At 45.7% G+C, this 24,416-nt stretch overlaps 1 protein-coding gene across 2 annotated transcripts; it reads left to right on the top strand.

Moving 5' to 3' along the window:
* The first annotated feature begins 1,997 nt into the window (after positions 1–1,997).
* LOC132335622 (matrix metalloproteinase-24-like) lies at positions 1,998–23,697 on the top strand. Of its 2 annotated transcripts, none has more exons than XM_059862372.1 (7): positions 1,998–2,604; positions 4,981–5,129; positions 11,068–11,184; positions 13,136–13,440; positions 21,038–21,336; positions 21,685–21,801; positions 23,306–23,697. In XM_059862372.1, exons 1-5 carry the CDS (start codon positions 2,146–2,148, stop codon positions 21,097–21,099), a joined length of 1,092 nt encoding a protein of 363 aa, XP_059718355.1. In that variant the 5' UTR covers positions 1,998–2,145; the 3' UTR covers positions 21,100–21,336; positions 21,685–21,801; positions 23,306–23,697. The 2 variants fall into 2 exon arrangements, with proteins under 2 accessions (XP_059718355.1, XP_059718356.1); XM_059862373.1 differs by having other exon boundaries at positions 20,785–21,336.
* Positions 23,698–24,416: the final 719 nt, after the last annotated feature.

The following is a 24,416-nucleotide window of genomic DNA, read 5'->3' as shown; positions in this document are numbered from 1 at the left end:
GGAATGGGAGAGTCATTGGCCAGTCCTTTTGCATCTCAATTGTCCCACAGACAATTCATTCCCCACAGGCATCAACTGCCCTCTCCTCTCCACATCTCCCTTCCAGGTAACAAATGAGAGAAAATTCACCAAAAAAACCACCCCAAACACACAACATTTTCCACCTGAATTTTTCCCATACCAACACGTTACATCAAACTTTGACTTTTAAACTATAAACATCCATATATTATCCTAATTATATACATACACACATAGATGCCGATATGGATACAAGCACAGTGTTTTGGGCAATTCACCCCAAAAACATGGTCCCCTGGAGATATCCATTGTGTTTATCCATCTTTCTGCATCACCCATCAAGTGCAACCTGGTCCCTGAGCAAAGACAACCCCACAGCTGGGTTTGTCTTTGAGCAGAATTAATCCAAACAGTCTTTCCTAGCACACCTCCCATGTGCACCACTAGAACCTTGCCTCCACCTGCTGTGCACAGGGGCTCGGATTGGGCATGGCCACCTTGCTTGGTGGAATCTCTGCTATTAACTAACCATGTAGCCTTTGCTAAATGCAGCTCCCACTGCTTGAGGGTCCCATCCCCCCATTGCCTTCAATGTGTTTTTGAAGAGTTCATTGCCCTGCTGAACTTTCCTGGCTGCTGGTTCATGGTAGGGAATGTGATGTACCCACTCAATGCCAGCTTCTCTAGCCCAGGTGTTGATAAGGCTGTCCTTGAGATAAGTCCCTTTGGTGGACTCAATTCTCTCACAGGTACCATGCCTCCAAAGGACCTGCTTTTCAAGGCCCAGCATGGTGTTCTGGGCAGTGCCATGAGGCACAGGCTGGGTGTCCAACCATCCCGGGGTGACTTCTACCATTGGGAGCATGTAGCACTTGCCTTGGCAGGTTGGAGGCAGTGTGATGTAGTCAATCTGCCAGGCCTCGCCATGCTTCTGTTTGAACCATGACTCCCCATACCACAGGGGCTTCACCTGCTTAGCTTGCTTGATGGCAGCTCACGTCTCACAATCATGGATAACCTGGGAGATGCTGTCCATGGTTGCATCCACCCCTGGGTCTTGTGCCCACCTACAGGTGGCATCTCTGCCCTGATGGCCTGAGGCATCATGGGCCCATTGAGCTGTGAACAGCTGTCCCTTGTGTTGCCAATCCAAACCTATCTGTAACACCTCGATTTTTGCAGATGGGACAGAGTGGTGCTATGACGAGCCCCTGCAGAGCACACTCGGTTTCTTGCTGAGAAGAAACGAGTTTAACTCACACCCCCAGGAAGGTTTAACCAGACCTCTGTAGTTCTATCATTTTGAAAAAAAAAGATCAGTTCAGCTTTGTAGTGCATTTAGGTCACAGTACGGATTCTGGGAAGGGTCTGACAGCTCCATGTCAGCTGGCATAGACTGTGTTGTTGAGAGCATAGGGTTGTCCCTGCAGAGAAATGCAATGAGGTTTACAGAGCAGAATTGCAGGAGCTCAGTGAGAGTGGGAGGAAGGAGTTCTCTGCCCAAAGTCCTGGCAGGGGCAGATGGTCAGAGGGGACAGAGAAATGGAGTGCTGCCTGCCTCCATCCTCATAGCCCCTCTGGTTACACAGTACGCCCCAAATGGAACATGGGTTTGTCATTCTTATTCCAGGACAGGGCGTGAAAAAAAGAAGAAAACTCAGAACTGAAGCAAGAGTGATCTTGCTGGGCTGAAGCAGCAGAGGGAAGATCTTCTGGCTGCTGGTACTTTCCAGTGCTTACCTGGCTGAGAAGAGGTCCCAAGGTGCCAAGCTGCTCACGGGTAGAACTGGCTGCCTGCAGCGAGCAATACCCTCCCTGCAAGCAGACCGAATTGCCGGGGAACAGGAAGGAGCTATGATTCGGCCTGGCTGGAGAAAAGGGCCCCTGTAGCCTGTGAGAGATGGGGCTGATTGTGCAGGTGTCAGGGGGAGTCCTGCTGATCCTGATGTGCTGGAAGTGTCCAGGGAAATGGGGGTGCAATTGGAAGGAGAGAGACTGGTGAAGTTCGTGGCTGAGCTTGATCCGCCGCCGGCTACCTCTAGTACATAGCAGTTCATCTGGGAAGGCCTTCCACAAGCTAGAGCTAGTAAATATCCGCACGGCACAGCCCTCATCCCCTCAGGAATGTCCCTGCTGACTGCCCCTCCAGCCGTCCTGCTGTCGGCTACCCGCAGCTGGTATCACGTTCTCTCCCGGAGATGGTCACAACGAATAACCTTTCTTAAGAAAACTTTGCATATGCCACGCTTTGCCACACGCCGGCCGGTCACGGCGACCCGCGGCGCACTCCCCGCGGGGCAGCCCCGGGCCGACCGGCAGAGGAAGCATCGGATTCCGCTGCCCGCCTTCCCTTTCCCTTTCCTCTTTCGCCGTCCCTCTTCCCCCTTCTCCTTCCGGGCAGCCGCGCAGCCGCAGCCGCGGCGCCGGGGCCGGAGCGCTCCGAGCGCCGCTGGTGCCGACCCGGGCCCGGGCCCCGCCGGGGCCATGGCGCGCTGCCCGCGCCGGGCGCTGGGCGCGGCGGGGCCGCTGCTGCCGCTGCTCTGCGCGCTGCTCCGCGCCGCCGCCGACACCAGCACCGGCCGGGTAGGTCCGCGAGCGGGGCCGGGCGGCGCCGCGGCTGCCACCGGCGTCCCGGGGCCGCGATGTGCGCTGGGTGTCTCGGGGTGGGCCGGAAAGCTGGGCGGGCAGCGGTTCCTCCGCCTCCTCCGCCAGAAGATTTCCATCATCTCCCGCACGGCCGGGCTGAGCTCGGGTGTGCGGGCACAGCTCCTCCGGCCGTGCCTCGGCAAGTTGGGACCCGCCGGAGAAGCAGCCGTGCTCCTCCAGTGTGAACATAAGCTTCGGTCTCCGGGAGCAGCTTCTCGGAGTGTCCGGTGGCCATCGGGGGGTGCCCCGTTCCCGCTGCCGCCTCCGAGTGCGGTCGGCAGGGAAGGGGTGTACGCGGGGGCAGCCCCGCTCCGGACTGTTTTGGTTACTGTGCTCTCGCTGCTCGAGGGGAGCTAATGTTGGTTATAATGGAGTGTCCCAGCATTGTTGTGCTTGTCAGAGGCCAAGGCAGGGATAGCAGATGGTCTTGGAGCAGTTTTGCAGCTTGGCTTTGTCTGAAGCCATTGGTCATGTCTGTGTTTAGTAGCGTTGTATGTGCCCTCGATGAACTTTGGCGTGCCCGATCCACGCTCTCGTATCGCTTCCCTACCCCGTCGGGAGCACTGCCTCCAGCTCTGGGGCTCCTAACACAACTCCATTAAGGAGCTGCTGGTCCAAGGCCAGAGGGGGCCATGGAGATGTTCTGACAGCTCGAGCTCCGCTGCACTGAGGCAGGCTGGGAGAGCTGAAGGTGTTCACCTGGAGAAGAGAAGGCTCTGAGGAGACAGTACAGCCCCTTCCAGTGCCCAAAGGGGCTCCAGGAGAGCTGGAGAGGGACTTTGGACAAGGGGCTGGAGGGCAGGACACAGGGACTGGCTTCCTACTGCCAGCAGGCAGGGTTAGATGGGATATTGGGAAGGAACATGAGAGTGGGGAGGTCCTAGCACAGGATGCCCAGAGCAGCTGTGGCTGCCCCATCCCTGGAAGTGTCCAAGGCCAGGTTGGACAGGGCTTGGAGCAACCAACGAGACCATAGTGGAAGATGTCCCTGCCTATAGCAGGGGAGTGGAATGAGATGGGCTTCTAGCCCTTCTTTGATACTTTCTCCTGCTTTGGAAGCAGGGCCCTTCCCTCTCCCTAATGGCTTCTGGCATCTTCTTGTTGCCACAAAGAAACAGGGATTGTTCTTCCACTTTTGCTTCTCCTGACTTGAGCCCCTTTCCTGCTGCTGTGTTATGTTAAGGGAGAGCAAGCATCTTCCCTCCCCCTTCCCTGAGTGATCATGTCAGTGGGAGAACAGGTCATGCAGATGATTTATCAGTGCTTATGGGGTGAGGACTGTCCTGTGGGTCAGAGCGATGGGGGAAAAGCTTAGAGGATATATGCTGGTCTCATAATAATCCTGGTCTAAGAATTGAATCAACCAGAAGAATGAAGCGCTAGGGAGTGTGCGTGAAAAGTTATGGGGAAAAGTTCAGGAAAACAAGTTTTCATTCTACTACTGCTATTATTATGTTTGTTGTTGTTCTTATTGTTACTGAATATTCTGATTTCTCCTCATATCAAAGTGAGGGAGGGGAAGACAGGAGAGGAAAAAAAATCCTGAATAATTGTATGTTTTTGAAAATGCTGTCCTTAGCATTTTGACAAGTTTGATATGCAGTTTTATATAAGGCTGCATTTTAGGGTGGAGGCAGGGAAAAGGGACAGAACTCCTTGAGGAGAGTTGGCTGTTTTCCTGTTCTGACAGTTGGCTGGTGTTAGCTATTAGCTGAGGAAACACCCACCTAATCAGGTTGTTCAATTTTTTGTGTGTGTTTTAGGTTTTTTGGGGGGTTTGTTGCTGTTGTTTGTTTGGTTGGTTTTGTCCATTTGGTTTTTTAGAATTAGTCCTGTTCTCATTGCAAGTGCAAAGGTGAACTTGTGTTTCCAGGGATTTCTCAGGACTTTTAAGCTGTTTTCTTGGAATGATGGTCCAGAGACAGCAGTGGGTAGTGGGCTCTTGGGAGCTTGCTGCTGTGGGGACTGAGGACTCTCGTGATGGCAAGAGCACAGGGTGCACAGGAAGTCCCTGGAGCAAGAACAAAGCTTCTTGGGCATTTCTGGTGCTCCAAAGACTTAAGTCTGCCCCAGTTGTTCAGATGATGCTCATCTCTAAGTGGCAGGTCTGCCTTGTCCTGTCAGGACAGGTGATATTAAGCTGGTCTTCAGCCCTTCCTAGGAATCGTCTGATATTACCAAACCTAACCAAAAAAAGAGAGATGGCTGAATATTTTGGGCTAGTTTGTCACTTTTTCTTTTGAGGAAATGTTCTGAACTGTTATGTTGAAAAACTTACTGTGGCATCTTACCATCTGTTTCTTTCTTTTTCAGGGTTGGTTAAAAACTTATGGCTACTTACTTCCATCTGACAGCCAAATGTCTCCCTTGCAGTCAGGAAAAGCTGTGCAGTCTGCAGTTGCCACTATGCAACAGTTTTATGGAATCCCAGTAACAGGAGTTTTGGACCAGACAACTATTGAGTAAGATTAATCTAGGCTGTTTTTGTCTTTCTCTTTCTTAATGCACTGTCATATTTCAGTATGAAATATGTATTTCATAGTGACAGTATTTTTTATGAGTGTGAGGAGAGGCTCTTGTTACTGTTGTTCTTTGGGCACAGATCCCCATTGCTCCTGCACAATCAAAGCGTGAATCCTGTGAGCTTTTGAAAGTGGAAGGCATCAAGGGTTTAATTTACTTCCATCTCTGTCTGAATTCAGGTTAAAATTCTGGCTCCAGAAACGGCTTCTAATCTATTTCCTAATTAATTTGATTTGTGCATCTCCACAGATGTTATTTGTGGAGATCCATAGTTTGAATTGAAGTGAGTTATTGGAGTCTGATTACAATAGTCAAGGCTGCTTAGCTGCCCACAGTTGCCATTTGTTGGACATTGGATGTTCTCTGCTCTGTGTTGGCCATGTGTTGTTATTTGTGATCTGGGTTTTGATAGCTCAGAAGCATTGGTGTAAATTGCCAGGGCTGGAGAGGATTTTTTTTTCATCTTCTCTTCAGTGTGGGCTCCAAAGAGTGGTGTGGCAGTGGCTCCTTGTCTGGCTGCCAGGGTGTCGTGTAGTGGCTGGATCCATCTGCTGCTGGTCTGGGGAGCATCTGCTAACTAAAGCAGAATGCAGAGAAGGTCTTACTAAGGCTTTCTGGGGAAAAAAGCGTCTCATGGTGAGCAAAAAGAGAAAGCCCAGTGGAATTTGCTTGGGCCCTGCCTGTTTGTCCCTTGCCCTTGTTACATTAGGAGACCCTTTCACAGCATGCTCTGCCTGGTTCCTCATCTCTCCTCATAGAGCACACTGCTGGCAAAAGGGACATGGTAGCCCAAAAGAAAGGGCCATAAAGTAACCAAATAATGTAAAGAAGAAAGTTGCTTGGTTTTATGCCTTCCAGACTGCAAGAAGAGGGAGAAACAGAAGAAATTATTGAATTGGACAGGAGGGGATCCTGCTGGACTAGGACTACCTCTCCAGTGAACGTAACATTCCCTCCTTTAGCTCACAGGAAAAGCCCCTTGTTCTCCATTGAGGGACAGAGAAAATCCTGTATGCTTTTCAAATGAGTTGAAAACAAAGTGCTTTCTTTTTAAAGGTGGGGATTTTCCATCTGAGATCTCTTTGCCATTAATAACATGGTTTGTAGGTGAATGCTGAAGCAGAGCCATCGAGCAGTGCTGTGTGTGTGCAGTTGGTGTGTAGAAGCTTAGATTTGGGATGCTGATGATTTGGAAAAGGGGTGGGGAAAGAAGGGGCTGTGATATTGGGGTGCTAGTTTGGAAAGTTAAGGAGCTGCTTCTGCTGCCTTGTGGGTGACAGGGGAAGGGCACAAACTGTGAGTGGGGGTCCCTGCTTTAGTAAGTAAAAGTTTTTCTGAAAGAAAGAAATGTGTTGCCCACATTTTATGACTTTGTATTTGTGGGCAGGGCTTGATCTGCCCATGAACACCCAAAGGCTGATGAGTGAAAAACCCAGATGGTTCCCTCTTCTGAAACTCAAGTCTCGAAAGCTTGAGACCTCAGCTCCAGCCAAACACTGGTGTGCTTTGGAGGCATGTTGGGCTGCTCTGCCTCCATCTGTCCTGAGCCAGTGGGTCCATATGTTGTATGGCAGGGGGGAATTTGCCTAGAATTTGCATGAACAGAAAAAGAGGTCCAGATTGCTGTTAGCAGTGAGCCTGTCGTTTGAGCTGGAGGGGCATCTGCCTGGGCTGTGTTGGGCTGTCACTTCCTCAGACCTGGTTGTGGAAGCTGGTTGTGGAGTAGAAGGAAGAGAGCTGACAAGGCAGGCTGCCTCCAAGGGCTTGAGCATTTACTAAGTCATTGTTTCAGTCTGTGTTAGGAGTTTTGAGATTGCAATTAGGAATTTTTCTGTCACTTGCGTCAGTGTCACAAGTTCTGTCTCTTTAAAGTGACTTTAAGAATCAGAGTTATTTACACTTAGTATGGAAGCCTAAAGTTTCTCATCTCCTTTCCCACATGCCCTCAGATCTGGAGCTTGCTTTTTCCTCCAAGATTGGTACCCAAGCATGTGGAAACCACCATGCAGGTACTGCTAGTGGGAGAGGAAAAGAAGCATCACCACAGGTGATGCTTTTCAGTACCCAAAAGGAAGTTTGGGTGGGGATCCATTCAGCAGAGGATATGTAGTTTCCTGTAAAGAGTGCAGGGAGAATACATAAAACAGCCTCCTCAGACCCTGCAACTGATGATGCCTCAGCAAATTTTGTGTCTGCCTCAGCTGGTGGGTTTAGCTGTGGTTTTGTGAGCAGCTGAGCAAGGATATAATCCTGGAGTGTGCTGGAGAGAAGGCACAATTGTGCTGAACAAAAGTGGTGATTTGTCTTTGTCATGGTCAATCCCATGGCTTTGGAAGGAACCAAGACATGATCTTACTTGTGTGAAGAGTCTTGTGCTTTGTCCTGAGCCTGTTGTGCAAGTCTCTCACCTTGGGCTGCACCACAGCTGTTTAAAGATACCACTCCCACCAGCTCAAGAGTAGGGGATTGAGAGTGACAGCTCCCTCTCTTTAGGAGAGTCTTGTGAAAGGCTTGGAGCCTGAGCTGGGGAGAACAGCTGTATCTGGACAAGAACTGGATGTCACTGCTTTTGGAAATGGCTTGTTTCCTGATGCCAAGCAGCTGGAGGAATGCAATAGTCTGTGCCTCAGAGTGCCAAGTATAAATTTTGATGATGCAGTGTTACTGCTGTTCCCATTTTAAAAAAATAAGGATGGGGGAATCAACCCTAAGTATCTGAATCTTGCTGCAAATAATTGTCTTTTGTTGTTTCTGATGTGATGATTTCCCCTAGAACATAGAGTGGGGTATTCAAACTGCTCAGTAGAGAGTGACTATCATAAGGCTCAGCTACAGATGATTAACAGCAGCAAGCTACAGCTTTGTGGATATTTTGCCACAGACCTGCTCTGCTGAGAGGAGGAGAGATGGCTGGATTTGTACCATGTGATTAGAGCAGGGCGCATATGTCTGGGAAGTAAGTTGAAGCAGGGAGCTGATCCAAATAAACATTCTCAGCTTGACATTAGCTCAGGCTGACGACAGCTCGGGTGCTGCTGAGCTCCAACCAGGTAGCTGAGCTCTGTTCCTTGGCTTCAGACAGGCAGTATCTGAGCTCTGGAACAAACTGTGGAGAAATATAGGGGTTCAGACAAGCCTAAGTGAAATTGGGTTCTTATATAGTTTAAATACTATATAATGAGGAGTGAGGGGCCATGGGCAGCGTGAGTCTCAGTAGCTCTACCTTGGAAGCTTTGGCTCAAGAAGTGCTTGAAGCCCCAGGAGTTGGGATTGCAGCTTCCTCTGGAACAGCCCCATGCTCTTGCGCCTGTACCTGGAGCTGGCAAACGGGCAGGGAATTTGGCTGTTGGAGGGAATCCACTTTCTGTGGGGTCTCTGTGCAGTTCTGGCTTAGATAATAGTGGGCTGAGCTGTGTGGGGGTGAATTCATGTGGCCAGCTGGGCATGGGCAAGTGTTGGGAACTTGGCAAGGTGTTCTTACAGGAAACAGATGCTGAGGTGTGAGGTTGTGCTGGTGTGTCAGCACTGCCCTGGACAGCCCCAGTGACTTCTCTACACATGCAGGCTGGTTTGGTAGTACTGCTCTGTTAATTCTTTATCTTCTGGATGATACTAGTAAGGATAAAACAGAAGGTCACTTTCTGACTACAGTCAGGGCCTGATGATGGTGATGTTCAGACTACTGGAGTTCCCATGAAGCTCAGGAGGTGAAAACCTGATTCAGACTATGGCTTGTGTAAGGTTATGATGAAAACATTGTGTCATAACATGTGAGTGGGACTGAAAAAACCCCTGAAAACTCAGGAAATATCTGGGAGCATACAGGTGACAGTAAGCTTGAGGTCTCTTTAGGAAAGTGCTAGAAGCAATGCAAAAGAGCACAAATAAAGGACACTTGGAAAAACACAGTGTGTTCAGGTTGAATTGATATTTTGAAAAGCAAATCTTAGATGTACTGCTTTTCTTTGAAGGTGGCAGCAGTTGTGTGGGCAAGACAGATCCAATTTCCACAGGTTGCCTGGATTTCTGAAAGATGTACAGTGCTGATAAATGTGAGGTGATGTAAGTGGGGAAGATCTGTGCTGGCTTTATATACACAGCTTGGGTTCTTGTCAGGTACAGTGCAATGTGTATAACAGCTCTCATTTGCTCTGTTCTTGGTGGGGAGACAATGACAGATGACTGCATTGAAATTTATAAGCAACCAGAATTACAGAGAGGAAGTGGAATCAGGAAAGGGCTGCATGGCTGCCTGAACAGGGAGCAGGTGTGTGGGTTCTGAAAGAATTTTCTGGCGAGGCACAGTGTCTGTGTGTCTGGTTGGTTTTAATTGAAAAGGTGTCCTGACAAAAAGTCTTGTAAGCCATCTTCTGGTGATGGGAGACTCTCCCTTCCTGAAGGTCTGGGGTTAATATTTTTTAGTGAATAAGATGTACATTGTTTAGGCACAAGCGTGGACTACTTGCCATTGGCTGGCTGCAGTTGATGGAGGAATGTCTGCATTTGGAGGCCAAAAGCTGTCCCCTGGGTAGCCAAGGATGTGGGAGAAACCTTGCTGAGGAGGGGAGACAGAATTTGGTGTCCTGTGAGAAATGGGCCAGCAGTGGCTAGAATGCTTTTCAGTGGGATGTCCTGCAAAGTGTTCTTAAGGGCTTTGTGTCCCTTGCCTTTGCCATCAGAGTGAGTGGATCAAATGCATGAAATGCCTGAAGAAGTCCAGTGGCTGAGGCAATGCCAGTCTGCTTAGGGAGAGACTGTGGCCAGAGACTGCTTGTGTCATTTCTGGACTCTGCTCTGCTGGCCTGGGATACACTGCAAAGTCTCAAAGGATGTGACTGGGGGCCTGTGGAGACTAGTACCTGCAGTTCCTCAGTCTCTGCCCTTGTCTCCTTCCCAGCTGCCACATGCACTGATGGGCAGATTTGTTCCTCCATAAGCCACCTCTGGCTTCTCTGGACCACGTCCACATGAGCAAGTGTAATTTGAGGAACAGTCTGTTTCTCCTTGATTCTGTCAGAGAATCATTGAAGGAGCATCTTGAGTTCATCTACTCCAACCCTCTGCTAAAACAGGGACATCTAGAGCAGGCTGCCCAGCACCATTTCCAGTTGGGTTTTGAATATCGTCAAGGATGGAGATTCTGCCACTTCTCTGGGCAACCTCTGTGAGTGTTTGACCACCCCCAAGCTACTTTAAGAAAGGAACAAAAGATCTGTCAAGGCTGGAGGTAAAGCAGGTAGGGAAGGAGGGTGGACTTCTGTGATAATACTGCCTGGATCTCTGTGCAAGGGACAGCATCCTTTGCTCTTCCAGTTCACTTGGCAATAGAGTCTAGAGTTTCCTACATCAGGAGTGACATCAAGAGTCAGGGGTTATAGGGAGAACCTAATGGAATTTGGTGTGTGTGACCCAGAGACTGGGGGGATCTGTTCTGGTCCTTCCAGGTAGAAGCCTTAGTTATTGTCTGGGAGGGTTGTGTTTGCACTTGTTCAGTTTTACCTAGTGAGGTATGAGCTAGGTTTTTTTCAGTGGCACAGGACCACTTTGTCAAATGGAGAGTGGATCCAGTAGGTGATAGGTGAATTTGATCCCAGGGGACACCCAGCTGCGATTTTGATTTGGGTCTCTTGTGGCATTATCATGATTAAGCTCTTGTTGAGCACAGGGACTAGTGAAGTGGTTTTGGTGTGTGGATTGCCAGCAAAGGTGGGTAGCACAGCCCTGTGCAGAGGATAAACCTGACAAAGGAAGGACTGAACCCTTCTTGGTGGCAGCACTGGCCATCTCTCAGAGGTCTTCCAGTCACCCCCTGAATTGTTTGGAATCTCTTTTCCAAACTCTTAGTGTAGCTTGTTGTTTTTTGCCCTTTCCTTGCAGGTGGATGAAGAAGCCTCGCTGTGGAGTTCCGGATCATCCCCACCTGCGCCGCAGCCGGAGGAAAAAGCGGTATGCACTCACGGGCCAGAAGTGGAGACAGAAGCACATAACCTACAGGTACAGCCCCCTCCCTCCCCCTTTCTGATGGGGCAAAAATGGTCTGTACTGGTTTGGCATGCAGAATTTGTAAGTGCTTTTAAATTGAAACTGGATCCTCCCTGTAATGTCCAGTCTGGGCTTTCGTTCTCAGAATGTGGTGGGGGAGAATGCTGTCAGAACCCGGGCGTAACTGAAGAGTCTCTTATCAATTAGAAAATAACTGATCAGTAAAGGCACCTGGATTGCAGCCATCAGTTGTGTAATTTTGGTAGAAAAATCTTAGTAAAAGGCCCTTTTTCTTCTGTTAGAAATCTAAGGCTCTAGCCTTTAGATCATGGGTCACTTTTAACAAACCATTAAAGCAAAAGGAACATCACTGTTTGGGGACGAGATGCTTTCTCCTTCTACTGATTTGCAACATTTATTTTTGCAGAGGTTTTACTTTTGCTCCTGTAGTAGAGCTCTTGCTTTTATCCAGGCTTAGGCCAGCTGGGGTGAGCTACGGGTGTCAAGGGAGGGTTGCAGAGGGGCAGTTGTTTCCCAGAGAGGTGTTCTGAGTCAGTCAGGCTCGGAGCTTTTGGAAGGCAGTTGCTGAAATATGGTCGGTGGAGGTTTCTGGCAATAGGAATGTCACTTCAAATTAAAATTAACTCACCCTCTAGTTGAAATTGCAGCCTTTTAAATTTTTTGGAGGGGGAAAGGAGATTGTAAAGGAGTGAAAATTAGAGATGTAGTCATTAAGGAGGAGATCTGGGTAAGACTAAGTCAGAAGGAATGTGTGGGGTGAAGAGGTAGAAATGTGAGTGACCAGCATGGGAAAAGTACCAAAAATGTGTAGGAAAGAACATGATGGAGTGAAGGAAAAGAGGATCAGAAACTGGGGCCCTCTGTCTCTTCTGCCAAGAATTCTGAGAAGGGAGGAGGATGCTTCAAGTAACAGTGAAGGGCTGCAGAGACTGGGAGGAGGGGCTAGTTCAAAGCTTCCACCAATAGTAATTGTTTTAACTCAAATTGTAAAGGGACACCTTCTGTATGCAAAGGTCTGAGAATCAGATCCTTCTTTAACCTTTTTCTGGACCGTAGGGGAGAGGGGTATGGAGACACATAAATAAAATAGATCTTAAGCATATGCATGGGCAAGAGAAGCAGCTTGGCAGATGACTGCACTGCTGCTCTTGTCAAACCAGTAGTGTTTAGCTTTCCAATTTCTGTATTTATTGTGTGCATTCAAGTGATGGGTGTCTTGATTCACCTCTGAGTGTGTTACAGTGTGTTTATATTAAATCAAGCCAGCTTCATTAAACACTGAAAATTGTTCCCATGACATAGATACTTTATATTCCCCTAGTCAAGCTTAATAGATCATGAGGCTATTATGTGCACATGCACAAAACATCTCATGAACAGCATTTTTAACATTTTGTTTAGAATTATGGGACATTTATGTGCAGTTAAATGCCCCTTACTCTCCCCAAACTCTGTATCTTTAGCTCTCATGGACTGGGCTGTACAAAACTGGCAGATCCATCACCCTTATGAGCTCTAGAATATTTTAAGTGGTTTGGAGAAGGAAGCAGGTCATATAAGTAAGGTGGTGTAGTTTACTGGAAGTTTGTTTCTCAAAATGAATTTTAGTGGTCCCTTTTTTTTCATGTAGTAGATTCCATCTCAGCATAACTTCAGACAAAATCTGAAGTAATTAACATTTTTAAAAAAATTTACTCAACTGTCTGCACCCAGATTTGAAAGGTTTTTAGGAAGTGATCCAAAATCAACCAAAGAATGATGAAGGTTCTTTTTAAGGAACGTAGAATTCAGAGCAGGGTGGTAGTTCTGTGGGTAACTTTCTTTGTAGCAGCAAAACTTTGCAAGAAACTTCCTACTGGAAGTTGAAACTGTGTGGTTGTGTATTGATAAGTCTCAAATGTATTCTGCAAATTGAAACATCCCTTCTTTCTCATTCCCACAGTGTCCACAACTACACCCCCAAGGTTGGCGAGATTGATACGAGGAGAGCCATTCGTCAGGCCTTTGATGTTTGGCAGAGAGTGACACCACTTACCTTTGAAGAGGTTCCTTACCATGAAATTAAGAATGACAGAAAGGAGGCAGATATTATGATCTTTTTTGCTTCTGGTTTCCACGGAGACAGTTCTCCATTTGATGGAGAAGGTGGATTCCTGGCTCATGCTTACTTTCCTGGACCAGGAATTGGAGGAGACACTCACTTTGACTCAGATGAGCCATGGACCCTGGGAAATTCTAATCATGATGGTAAGAGTGCAGGTCATCTTTCCCAACAAGGATAAGTTGGTTGCAGACACACTGACAGGCTTTCAGCTAGAAAGTATTTGCTTGGTGGAGCTTTCACCTCCCATACAGTGGTTCACATGCTTTCTAAATACATATTCTATCTTAAGTGGGAAAATAATAGTATTAATTTGTTTGTGGCTGTGCATGCTGTGAATTTTAGGAGTGAACAGAACAGTGTGTCTGCTGGCTTCTTACATCTCTCAAGATTTGGGCCTTAATTGCTACAAAACCCACAACTCTGGGAGGAAAAAGATGAATAAAATAGTGTTGAAATTGTATCAAATGGAATACTTTCCAAGGCCAATTAAAGTTAGTTGTAAAGCTGAATAGAAAGTTGAGAGTAAAGACATTTGAATTGCCAATTTGTTTTGATCCATATTTGTTTTCTCACACTCTGGAATTCCTTATCCTGTCAGAGTTTGGGGCTGGCTGATCAGTAAAGGGAGACTGATGATTGGGACAGCTCTTTTTATCTGATGAAGCACGAAGAGTTTCTGCATCTTTCTAGCTTTATCTTACTCTCTAAAGGCAACGAGCCCTTTCTGTTCTGTTTTCAAAGCTTTGATTGAGGATAGTGATGCCTTGTAAAAAGTTTAGGCTGATAATCAGAATTTCATGGTGGCCTCACAAAATATCTCTCCAATTTCCACAGTCCTAATGGTTTGGGAAGAGCAAGGTGTCTTTAAGCCTTTAGGGATTCAAAATCATGTTTTAATATTTTGATAAGGACTGAAAGTTTACTTGGATTGTAAATATGTCTTGATTTTTGAACTATATAAAAGCAGCAGTGTTGTTGTGCCCATGATGCCTAAGGACTATGCAGAGGTGATGTCTTTCATAGGCCAAACAGTGTTGTTTTAAAAGAAGAAAAACTTTCAGGCACACAAGCCGCCTTCAGAGCTGGCTTAAAGGTGACAGCTTGCTTTCAGACTGGATTGCAAATGGGGAAAATCCCTCAGAGTTGTGAGTTGGTATCAGATGATCTCTGACAGGAAATGGAGCTGTCAGGTTCACCAGGGAGTGCTGACTTGTAGGAAAGCAGAGATGAGACGATCCTTGTCTTTGCAGGGAAAGGGGAGCAATGTTTCCTGGCATGTGCAAATGACTAGAGGAGGTGTAGGCTGAGAAAGGGAGGTGGGGTATGGAGAGGGGGAGAGTGTGGAGACTGTGGGAAATGATAATGTGACTGAGAAGCAGTGTTTTGCTGCCTTGAAATGTTAGGAATTTTTATTCCTAGGTTTCTGGCTGGAGGGCTCCCTCCAGGATCAGGAGTGACAGACAGGGACTGAGTGGTTACCATGTGAGAGCTGCAGCAGTGAGGTGTGTTTGTGTGTGTCAGGGCTCTGTGCCACTTCATTCTGGCCTCAGCAGTTATTTGAGCTCAGCTGTGGGAGTGTGGGAGGCCCAGGTGTTGGATATGACTTCCCAGGAAAGCTCATGTATGAGACCTGGGAGTGCTGATGTCTGGGGTAGAAGGTCCTTGCAGGAAGGTGGAAGGGAAGGTTTTGACGAGTTGTACTTGCTTTTTTCTAGCCTCATTTTCTGCACAAATGACTTCCTTCTGAGATAAGCTTTGCAAGGTTGGGAGGCTGCTTAAAGACTGGCAGGGATGGCTCTGCAGAAAATATTCCATCCTTTGGTAGGATGTTCCACCACAGGTGGTCACTTCTTCCAGGATTTTTTTGGATGCATATTTTAGGATGGTGTTTGAGTGCAGTGCATACAATGAGTAGAGTGTCTCTCTTTTTATAAAAGCTTTTTTAATGCTGTTCTTATCCATGTGGCCCTTTCAAAAACATGATGTATTTCTCTGCTGTTCTGAGTGACTGTCATGAGTGGTGTCCTCCAAGTTCATGAATTGGTATTTGAGGGGCTGGTGTGCTCTTTGTGTAAGAATTGATAAAGGATTTGAGATTTGCTTTCCAGAGGATGTCACCTGTGCATTTGCTTTCAGATTACTGCGCTGCATAGACTGGGCTGCACAGGCTCTTTTGAAAAGTCACCACTGAGGATGTTGAGAATGGTGGGGTTGTATTTGACCCTTCCATCTGGGGCAGTGTTGATGGTAGAAAGGGAATTTGATGTTTTGAGGGTGATAGGGGAAAGGCTGTAGTCAAAGCATTATAGACATGTTGTGTGAGGAATTTGGTTTTGCCTGCATCCTTTTCTTTGGTGTGCAGTTGTGAAGGTGTTCTGCTTCCTCACTGGGTGATCCAGGCCTCTTTAGGGAGGGGTTTCCTTCTGTTTCACTATTCCTTGTCACTGGAGCACTCATTTGCTTCAGGTTCTCACCTCTGATGTGTTCTACTTGAAATGCTTTTAGGAGGGCTTTGAAGAGTTTCTTCTTGTCACAGGTTTCCTGCTCAGTTCACTGCCAATTTTCATTGAAAATAAGTTATTAGAGGGGACAATATCATCTGTTTAACAGGAAGTGTTTCTTCAAACGTGGTCTTGCTTGTCCTTAAGATATGTATTTTGTGGCAACAGGGTTGATCAGTCTCGAATTGAAGACGCCTCAGTGAAAGAATAAAAAAAGCCCTACCAGAAAATCATTAGCAAAGCTCTCATTTATTCACGTGCAAAAAAGGAACTGGTTTGGCCATTCAGTGTCTGTTCAATTATTATAAGAGTCTTGAAATAAGATTGAAGTAACAATGATATCTTTTCATCAACCCACAAAATACCACAGTGGAAAATATTCCACTCCTGACAGGAATGTGTCTTGGTTGAAGGGGAAAATTCAGCCGTCTACCTTGGAGCTCTCTTAGCCTTGCAGTTGTGAAGGTAAATCTCTTGTCCACAGAGCAGAATGCTGAAACTGGTGCCGCAGATCCTTAGAACATTTTGCTGACCTCTTACCCATGTAGTTTTATGACAGTTACTCCAGTCTGAATCCTTGCTTTTGTGGGTCTGCATCTGTTACACTGTATTGTGGCACCTGCAGAGGTCCAGTCCATCTGTGCTTGGAAGCAGCTGTTACCCCCCCAGAAGAGCTGCTCTGCAGTCTTCACTAGCAGTACAAATTATATGGATAAAAGTGAAATTTTTTACAAGAAACTTCATCCAGTCAGGGAAAATAAGAATCATTTGAGCAGATCTTTCTATGCAAACAGCCATGTCCAATTTGTATATGGAGAATGTGGTGTGTCCTGTTGATGAAAGCTTCTGTCTTGCCAAGAGGCCTTGTGGTAATCCACTGGGGTTATTGACAACTTTATCATCCCAGCTAGGATATAGTTAGTTGGGATTTACATACTCATTATCATTTTGCATTGTTATTATTATACTGATTTTGCCCTTTTGGACAGCATGGCCACTGCCATGTCCCTTAAAATTATTGGTGTAATCATAATAGCTGGGATGCTGTTGGTTGTCCCCTTGAGCCCTTGGTAACAGGGGCACATGCACCAAGCCTTCCGTGTTCTTCTGCTGTGAAGAATGACCCCTGCACAGGCTTTCAAAGTGAATGCAAAGTTTCCCTCCCCATGGATATTAGTTACAGTTCCACTCAGGCATTCCGTTTCTTTAGCAGAGGAAAACTGTACTTTCAATTTATGGTTGCTGATTTATCTTCATAATTGTACTGCCTTCGCTGGCATTCTCCTAAGTAAGCTCTGGAAGATTAATTTAGATAATCTTATGATGAAGATGGACAAAACCAGGTAGGAAGCTGAACTCCTGGAGCAGCTCTTATTAACTTGGGACCATGGGATAAAGAATTTGTTTGTTTTCCCGTGATAATGTTGATGAGAGCAGCTGGAAGCATGAAGCAGAACATTGGAATTTGGAGGAAACAAGGGAAATCAGAGAAGTGATGCAGCAAAAAACATGCAACTGGCAAAGAGGGGGCACATTTAGAGATAAATCATCTACACAAGCACACACGAGGAGCAGCTGGCATGGTCACAGTGGTGGGGACTGACCTCGTGGTTCTCCTGGAAGGTGCTCTTCAATAGGAATGAAAGCAGCTCTTGGCTGCCTAGCTGGTCCCAGGCTTGTTAGGCTTTGGTGCCTGGCGCATGGAGGCAGGTGAAAGCTGTGTTTGGAGTCCCTGTCCTTCAGCAGGACCTGGGCTGTGGCTGCTCCCTGGCCAAGGGGCCCCTCTGGGCTGCTCAGACACAGCCTTTGGACACCTGCGCGTGTCAGCACGGGCTCAGTTCCCAAGTGCTGGTTTTGTCAGAAAGAACACCTGACTTTCCTCTCCTTTCTTGAGGTTTTGGGCATTTTTTACTTGAAATGTGCCGTAGCAACAGCCAAGCAGGCTTTGAAGTGCCCACCTCAAGACTCACAACACCGACACGTTGCTCAGGCAGCAAAAACCTGAAAGGGGTGAACAGACTTGGCAGTGCTGGGGTTTCTCTCCCTTGGCTCCTAACTTGGCTCAGGCAGAGAGGAGGTGCATGAAATACATTATTAGCTGGCCAAATTAAGTACTTAGTAGCCTTTATGTGGAAATAATCATTATAGATATATGTAACTCCAAAGACAAGTTGAAAAGGAATCCTGAGTGACTGAAAGTTAGTTCTGTCAGTTTAAATATCCACATGGCACATAACAGCTCTTACACACCTCTGACAACTCAAACATTATTTTAATCCAGATTAATTACAGAAAGTAAATTTTTATCTCCAGTTTAACATTACAAATAGTATTTATAATAATCCCAGGCAAATCTCCCTTCTGGTGTTTTAAAAGCAAAAATACATTGCTGTTATGCATGTCACTAACACCATACCACTAAATCTGTGGTGTCTGTCAACCCCCTGCAGGTCGATTAGAGAATCTTTTTAATACTAAAGTGAGGTAAGACCTGGGGTATCCATACTCTGCCGGGGATCACTAGATTTTATTTCTTTAACCATGCCCAGAGTTGGCCTTCAAGACCCTCCCTATCACCTGTTGTCACGTGGCATTGTTGGTGGGAGTGTGCTCAGGGCAGCCACTGCAGCTCCTTCAGGAAACACCAGCAGCTGATGAATTATTTCTGTACCAACTCCAGTGTGGCTCAGCTTAACATTGTGTGGTCACTGTACAGACCATAGGGTTCATCTTTCAGTGCCTCTCTTCCACACCTGTAGCAAGTTTTCTCTGTTAGTGTTGGATGACCACTGTGGCAGCTTTTTAGATGTTGGCAAGAAACGCTGAGCTTTGCTAATATCAAGTAAACAAATCTTATAATTGTTCCAACTGATCGTGTCCCCCACAGATGCCAGTGGGTTCCTGCGGAGGCTTCTTTGGAAAGCTTCCTGTTCATGGCTTCTGAGAGAAAGCCAACCAAAAATACTGCCAGAGTTTGCAAAAAGCAGTATGGGAGATGAGATTTCACAGGTCACCTTCAGTTAATTCAGTGCTAATTCAGTGCAGGAGCTTCTGCAGAAGCTCTGGAGGAAAAGGGCCTGCACCACCTTTGGAAAGGTCCTGGCAGCCACAGGGCAGAGGAACTGGACAGCTTTTTGCCTGTGATTCTACCACAAGGAGTAGCATTGTTTCAGTGGACATCTATCTGAACAGCAGAGCGAGCACTCCTGGAGTCACCATCTGGCCATGGCATATGCTCAGGAACCTGACCAGGTTTTTCAGGACAGCCAAATATTGTCTAGGCTGACGAATGTGAATATTCAGCAAGGATCTGAAGGAGAAAATTTTGATTAGGGTAGCTAATTTTGGAGCTTACTGACAGCCAGTGATCATGACGTGCCTGTTTGGGGGAATGCAGAGCTTTAAGCCAACATTTCATTTGCTGATCAGTGTGTTCAAAGCACTGTCTTCACTAGAGGTTTACTGTTTTCTGTCCTGGCAGTATTAACATCACAAACCTTCTTGATTCTTTGGACATTTGTATCCCTGTAAATGAGATGAAACCAGGGGAGCTGGGCTTCGTCAGCCCAGTGAGGAGAAGGAGGATGGGGAGGAAGCATCTAATAAAAGTCTTCCACCTGAGGAGGTATTAGAGAGAGGAGGGATCCGCACTCTCTTGGAGGTGGAGGAACAGAAAAAGGAACAAAAGGCAAGGGGCACAAGCTGCAACAAGAAAAACTCCACCTGGGGTGTCAGGTACAAACTTCTTCATCTGCAGAGTGGTAGAACTCAGAGGCTGCACCTGGAGAGGTTGTGGGGACTCCATCCTTTGAGGCTTTTGGAACATGGCTGGATGATGTCCTGAGCAACCTGATGTAGTTTTGAGATTAGCCCTGCTTGAAGCAAAAAGTTCAACTTGGTGGCTTCCAGCCATGCCTTTCAGTCTACATTTTTCCATAATTCTTTAGCACTGCCATAGACAGAATTTGAGTTCCTAGAACTTGAAAGCAAATTGTAGTTACTTCTCATGGCAGCTCTGAGCCATAACAAGGTATTCAGCTCATAAAATTCTCTGTTTCTGTCAGCTAGTGTCCTTCTAAAACCAGGACTGTTTAACATTGAAATCTTTCATGAGGGAGGACTGGTGATGCTCACAGGGGCGTGAAAAGGTAGCTGGCAGTATTTTTTGCCAGTTGCTTGATCCTTTTGAAGAAGCACCTCTGACTGTTCCTTTTTTTCATGCCTGCATGTCCAAGGTTTCTGGAGCATTGACTAGACTAATCCTATAAACGTAGAATGTAAGTTAGAACATCCAACAGATTCCCTGGATTAAAGGGGATGTATCAGTAGGTTTGGCTTTTTCTAGGTGAAAACTAGTCATACAATTCTTCATTATCAAAGACTTCCAGGTGTTTCTAGTCACTTTGGAAACATTGATGGCTAAACATTATTTATCCTATTTGTTTTGTTTGATTACACTTGTGATATTTTATTTTATGGGGCGAGGGAACTGAGAGGAATGCAGAGTATCCAGCTGTAGCTTTGTTTTTGTGTTTGAGATTTGCATTGGCATCCATTTTCCTAGGTTGACTCTCTGCTCTCTGCTTGCTCACCACTTACCTGACTTGTGCAAGTGCAGTGCCTGCTTGGAAAAGAAAATGCACCTTAACCCCTGTACCTTCAGCCAGCAAATTGCCAGAGCTTGGTAGTCTTTTCTCCTTGATTAATTCCTGTTTCCTCTGCGTCTTGCCTCGCTTTGTCTCATTTCTTTCTTATTTTACCACTTTTTCTCATGTTCATTTTCTATGGAGGTACTGAGGCTGGCAATCTACAGAGTGTGAATACAGTGAGTAACTCACAAGAAAGAACATGTGTAATTTTTAGTGCTATTTGGCTGCTAAGTCGATTTTTAATTTTCTTTCTTTGATTTCTCAGATACAGAACATCTCCACATCTAAAGAGTTTTGTTCTAACAAATGGCATTTTGAATCCATCATTATTTTTCAGGCTTTTGACAGTGTTGTTGAAAATGAGCATCAGCGTTTTCCAGAGCAAAAACCAGAGCTGCTTTGAAGTTACTCACGTGTCCCTTAGCACAGAAGACCTGGAAGGCTTTCACGTACACGTTGGAAGTCAAGTGGGGCATAAATTGTATTAAAATTTCAATTTATTCTCTCAGGCCTTTTGATGATACATCACCAGGTCATACTGTTGCTTGGTATTTTGTTCATTGAAGACCGGTTCTGTGTTTAATCTCCAGGACATACCTACTTAACGCTGGTTTCATCCTGTAGCTGCTTGGAGAGAGACTCCATCCCATAAGCCAGAGCTCTCTCACATCCTGTGCTAATGTTGAACAGATTTGAGCAAGGATATAGACACATGATTTCAAGAAAGCCAGCCACAGTAAAAAGAAATCAAATCAGGCAGCTTAAATCAGCAGCAGTTTGAGATTGCACTCCTGTCCTGTCAACCTGAAAGAGGAGAGAGGAAGCCCATCAGCACATGAGGAAGATTTCTGTCTTCACATTCTCCTCTCCACCCCTGGACAGCCTCTCTGTAAGTAGTGATTTCTTTTGGTGTGTTTGCTGTTATTCTTCAAACGTGGCAGTGGCTTCACAATGCAGGCTGGATTTTAAAGCTTGGCAGTCCTAGTTATTGATTACAGTGGGATTCATTAATAAGGGTCACCTCCAAATTCCAAATTTTCAAAACACTGTACTTGTAAATACACCTGATGGTACTTGTCAATACCTGAAGTTCACAGTCTTCTTTAAAGAAAAATATTATCCCATTGCATTTGTTAGTAGTCATTCAATATACAAAGTAGAAATATAGTTATGTAGGTATTTGGAGTCCTTTTGATTTATGTATAATCAAAATAAAGTATTTTACTTCTTTTAACAGAGAGTGAAATACTCTGGGATTCACAGGAAAGAGCCAGTAAGAACCAAAATGGTGTGTCATTCCCTTAAAAAGGAAGGGAAAAAAAAGTGTGAAAAAAAACAGGTCACAAGAATCAAGGTGAGCCAAAAAGTCTCTTTTTATCATTTTCCTTTTATAAAGCAGAAACTGATGATGTGAAATGAGCCAAAACTGAGCCATGTCTTTAATAAAGTTGTGGCATTCCACTTGCTGAAGGGCAGAGGAGAAAAACAACAGGCCATCAGGAAGAAAAAAAAATAAAAATAGAGGAATTCTTGAAAAGAGTTTGCAGGTCATCACGGGCAGAGGTGGATTGTAGCATCAGGCAGGGAAATGGCACCCAATACTTTGGATTTTGACATCACACATGAGCAGCAAACTTGGGAGGTGCTTAAATTTCTTCTTTCTTTTCTCTGCTCTTTCTGAAGGAGAGCTCACAATTTGAAAACAGTTTGACTAATATTGCCTTCTCTACCCAAATCCACCAAGAATATGACTCTGAGGAGGAGATCTTTTCCATCCCAGCTCTCTTGTGTCTCAGTCCTGCTCAGTCTTTACAGCCCCATCAGGAACTTCTGTGTTAGGGGAGGACAAAGACAGAAAGTCTCCTGCTCTAGAGAACACCCTGGCTGTGGCACAGAGCTGCTCTTACAACTTCCACAGCAACACTTGCTCTGTTGCCAGCATCAGGAATTAAATATTATTTCAACCTGATGGGCAAAAAAGTATTCCAAATGTCACAGACTGGATTGTCCACACTGCCTGCGCCACGTCCTGGGGTTTTTTAGTTACCTTACAGTGTTTCCACAGCTGGGTCAGGACTGAATTCTGTCAGTCGACTCTTCTGTGTTTAAATACTTTTAAAATACAACCCATAGCTCATTTTCAAGACTGATTGAATGAAGGTCATACCTACATTTCTTTGTGTTTCTATGATTTTTTTTTTCTTTACTGTTTTACCATCTGTTCTACCAAATTCTCTGCTGGTATAGGCAAATAGGAATTCTCATTTTGGGTTTAGTAATTCTTTGATATTGAATTGTTTATGGAATTACAACCTACATTTGTGAAAGATGGGTTTAATTTTTCAGCAGAACATGCTTGCTCCACTGACTGTCAGGCTGCTGAGCAGCTGAAATGGCACAACTGCCCCTCTCTCTGGCTGCCACTCTCTCAGTTTTGGTCTTACCATTCCAGACCATTAGTCTGTATTTTTCTTCTGAGTTTCTACAGGAGCTTGTCCTCACAGTCCCTTCTGGCATGTCAAATAAAGCCCAGCTTGCACCATTGGTAAGGTGTATAGAACAGCTGCCAGCCCTGATTTGCGCACTGCTTTTTGGGCAATAAATGCAAATTACCTTTCATGTGGGTAACATGATGTGTTCTTTGTCCTTCTGCAGTCCCTTGGTCTCGTGGGGATCACTTTAACATGGCTGTGGTGCAGTTGCTGTTAAAACTGCAGGTCACTCCTTTCTGCAGGGAAGCTGTTCAGACACTTTTCAGAGTTTTCCGTAATTCCTTAAGAAGCAACACATAACAATAATTGCTTCTGAACAAAGGGACACCTGTATTTCTTTTTAACATGTATTTTCTTCCTCTCTAGATAGAAAAGCTGTTTTCCACAGAATTCCACAGAGCACTATCACCCTTTCTTCAGGGTCTTCAGAAGATTGGAAAGCTTTCCTTGAGCAGAGCGTGTCGTGGAGGTGAATGGAGGAGCACAGACAAATCACATGTTCTTCTGCTGGACAGCTCAGACCTACCTCAGGTCTGAAGATGCAAGAACCAAGGCATAGCTTAGAGTAGCCCTAAAGCTTCTTTAAGTTGTGCTTGGGCAACAGTTGTCTCTACATGGCTGTTGGGGTAGAAGGAACATAAGCATGTTTAGTTCACGCCATCTCCTCTGTAACTACCTGAGGCATGCTATTGTCACACACAGTCAATCATCTGACTTCTTAAGGATCATTTTTACTTTAATAAAATTTCAAAATACAACCCTCATATGTCTTTTTGTGTCTGAGTACGCTGCAATATGTAGATTTGTTGGTAGAGTGATACAGTTCATAAAGGATAAAACTAGCATGACAAAGAGCAGAGATTCAGTCTCTTTTCTGCTCTTAATCAGATATGCAACATTACTTGTGCTTCTGTTGTCTTAGAAGCTGTGTCCTGCATTTACAGTCCCCGGTGCTCTCCAGAGCCTACCCACAGGCACAGCTGTGCTGAGGGATTAACACTGATGGCAGTGACTGATAGCACTGCCCTGATGGAGTCTGTGACCTGCTGCTGTGTGCTGACAGGCATTTCAGCCACCTGCAGGAATTATTCAATGAGGTACGTAGCCAAATAAAGTGTTTTGGTATGGATTTCCATAGTTAAAAGGAATGACACTGTACAGGAAGGCATGTGCTGGCAACTTCACAAAGCAAAGCTGTCTCAAGGTGTCTGTTACCTATTGATTGGTTTTTCCAGAGGAAGATTAAAATCAAAGAATCAGGAGGGGTGGAGTTTGAGAGTTGCAGGAAGTTCATATGTAAACAGTGTATCTATGACTCCAGTGTTCTCTGTTGCAACAAAACCATGTGTTTCTTTATTCTGCAGGGAAAAGTAGAATGTTAAAACAATTTGAGAGTCCTTTCACCAAAGATCTGGGTTTAATGTGGGATTATATTGCAGTTTATCCAAAGTAAGGCAGCTCATCTGGGAGCACACCA

Source organism: Haemorhous mexicanus, chromosome 18 (genome assembly GCF_027477595.1).
Source record: "Haemorhous mexicanus isolate bHaeMex1 chromosome 18, bHaeMex1.pri, whole genome shotgun sequence".
In the NCBI taxonomy this organism is placed as follows: Eukaryota; Metazoa; Chordata; class Aves; order Passeriformes; family Fringillidae; genus Haemorhous; species Haemorhous mexicanus.
This window is presented reverse-complemented; position numbering and strand designations above follow the sequence as displayed.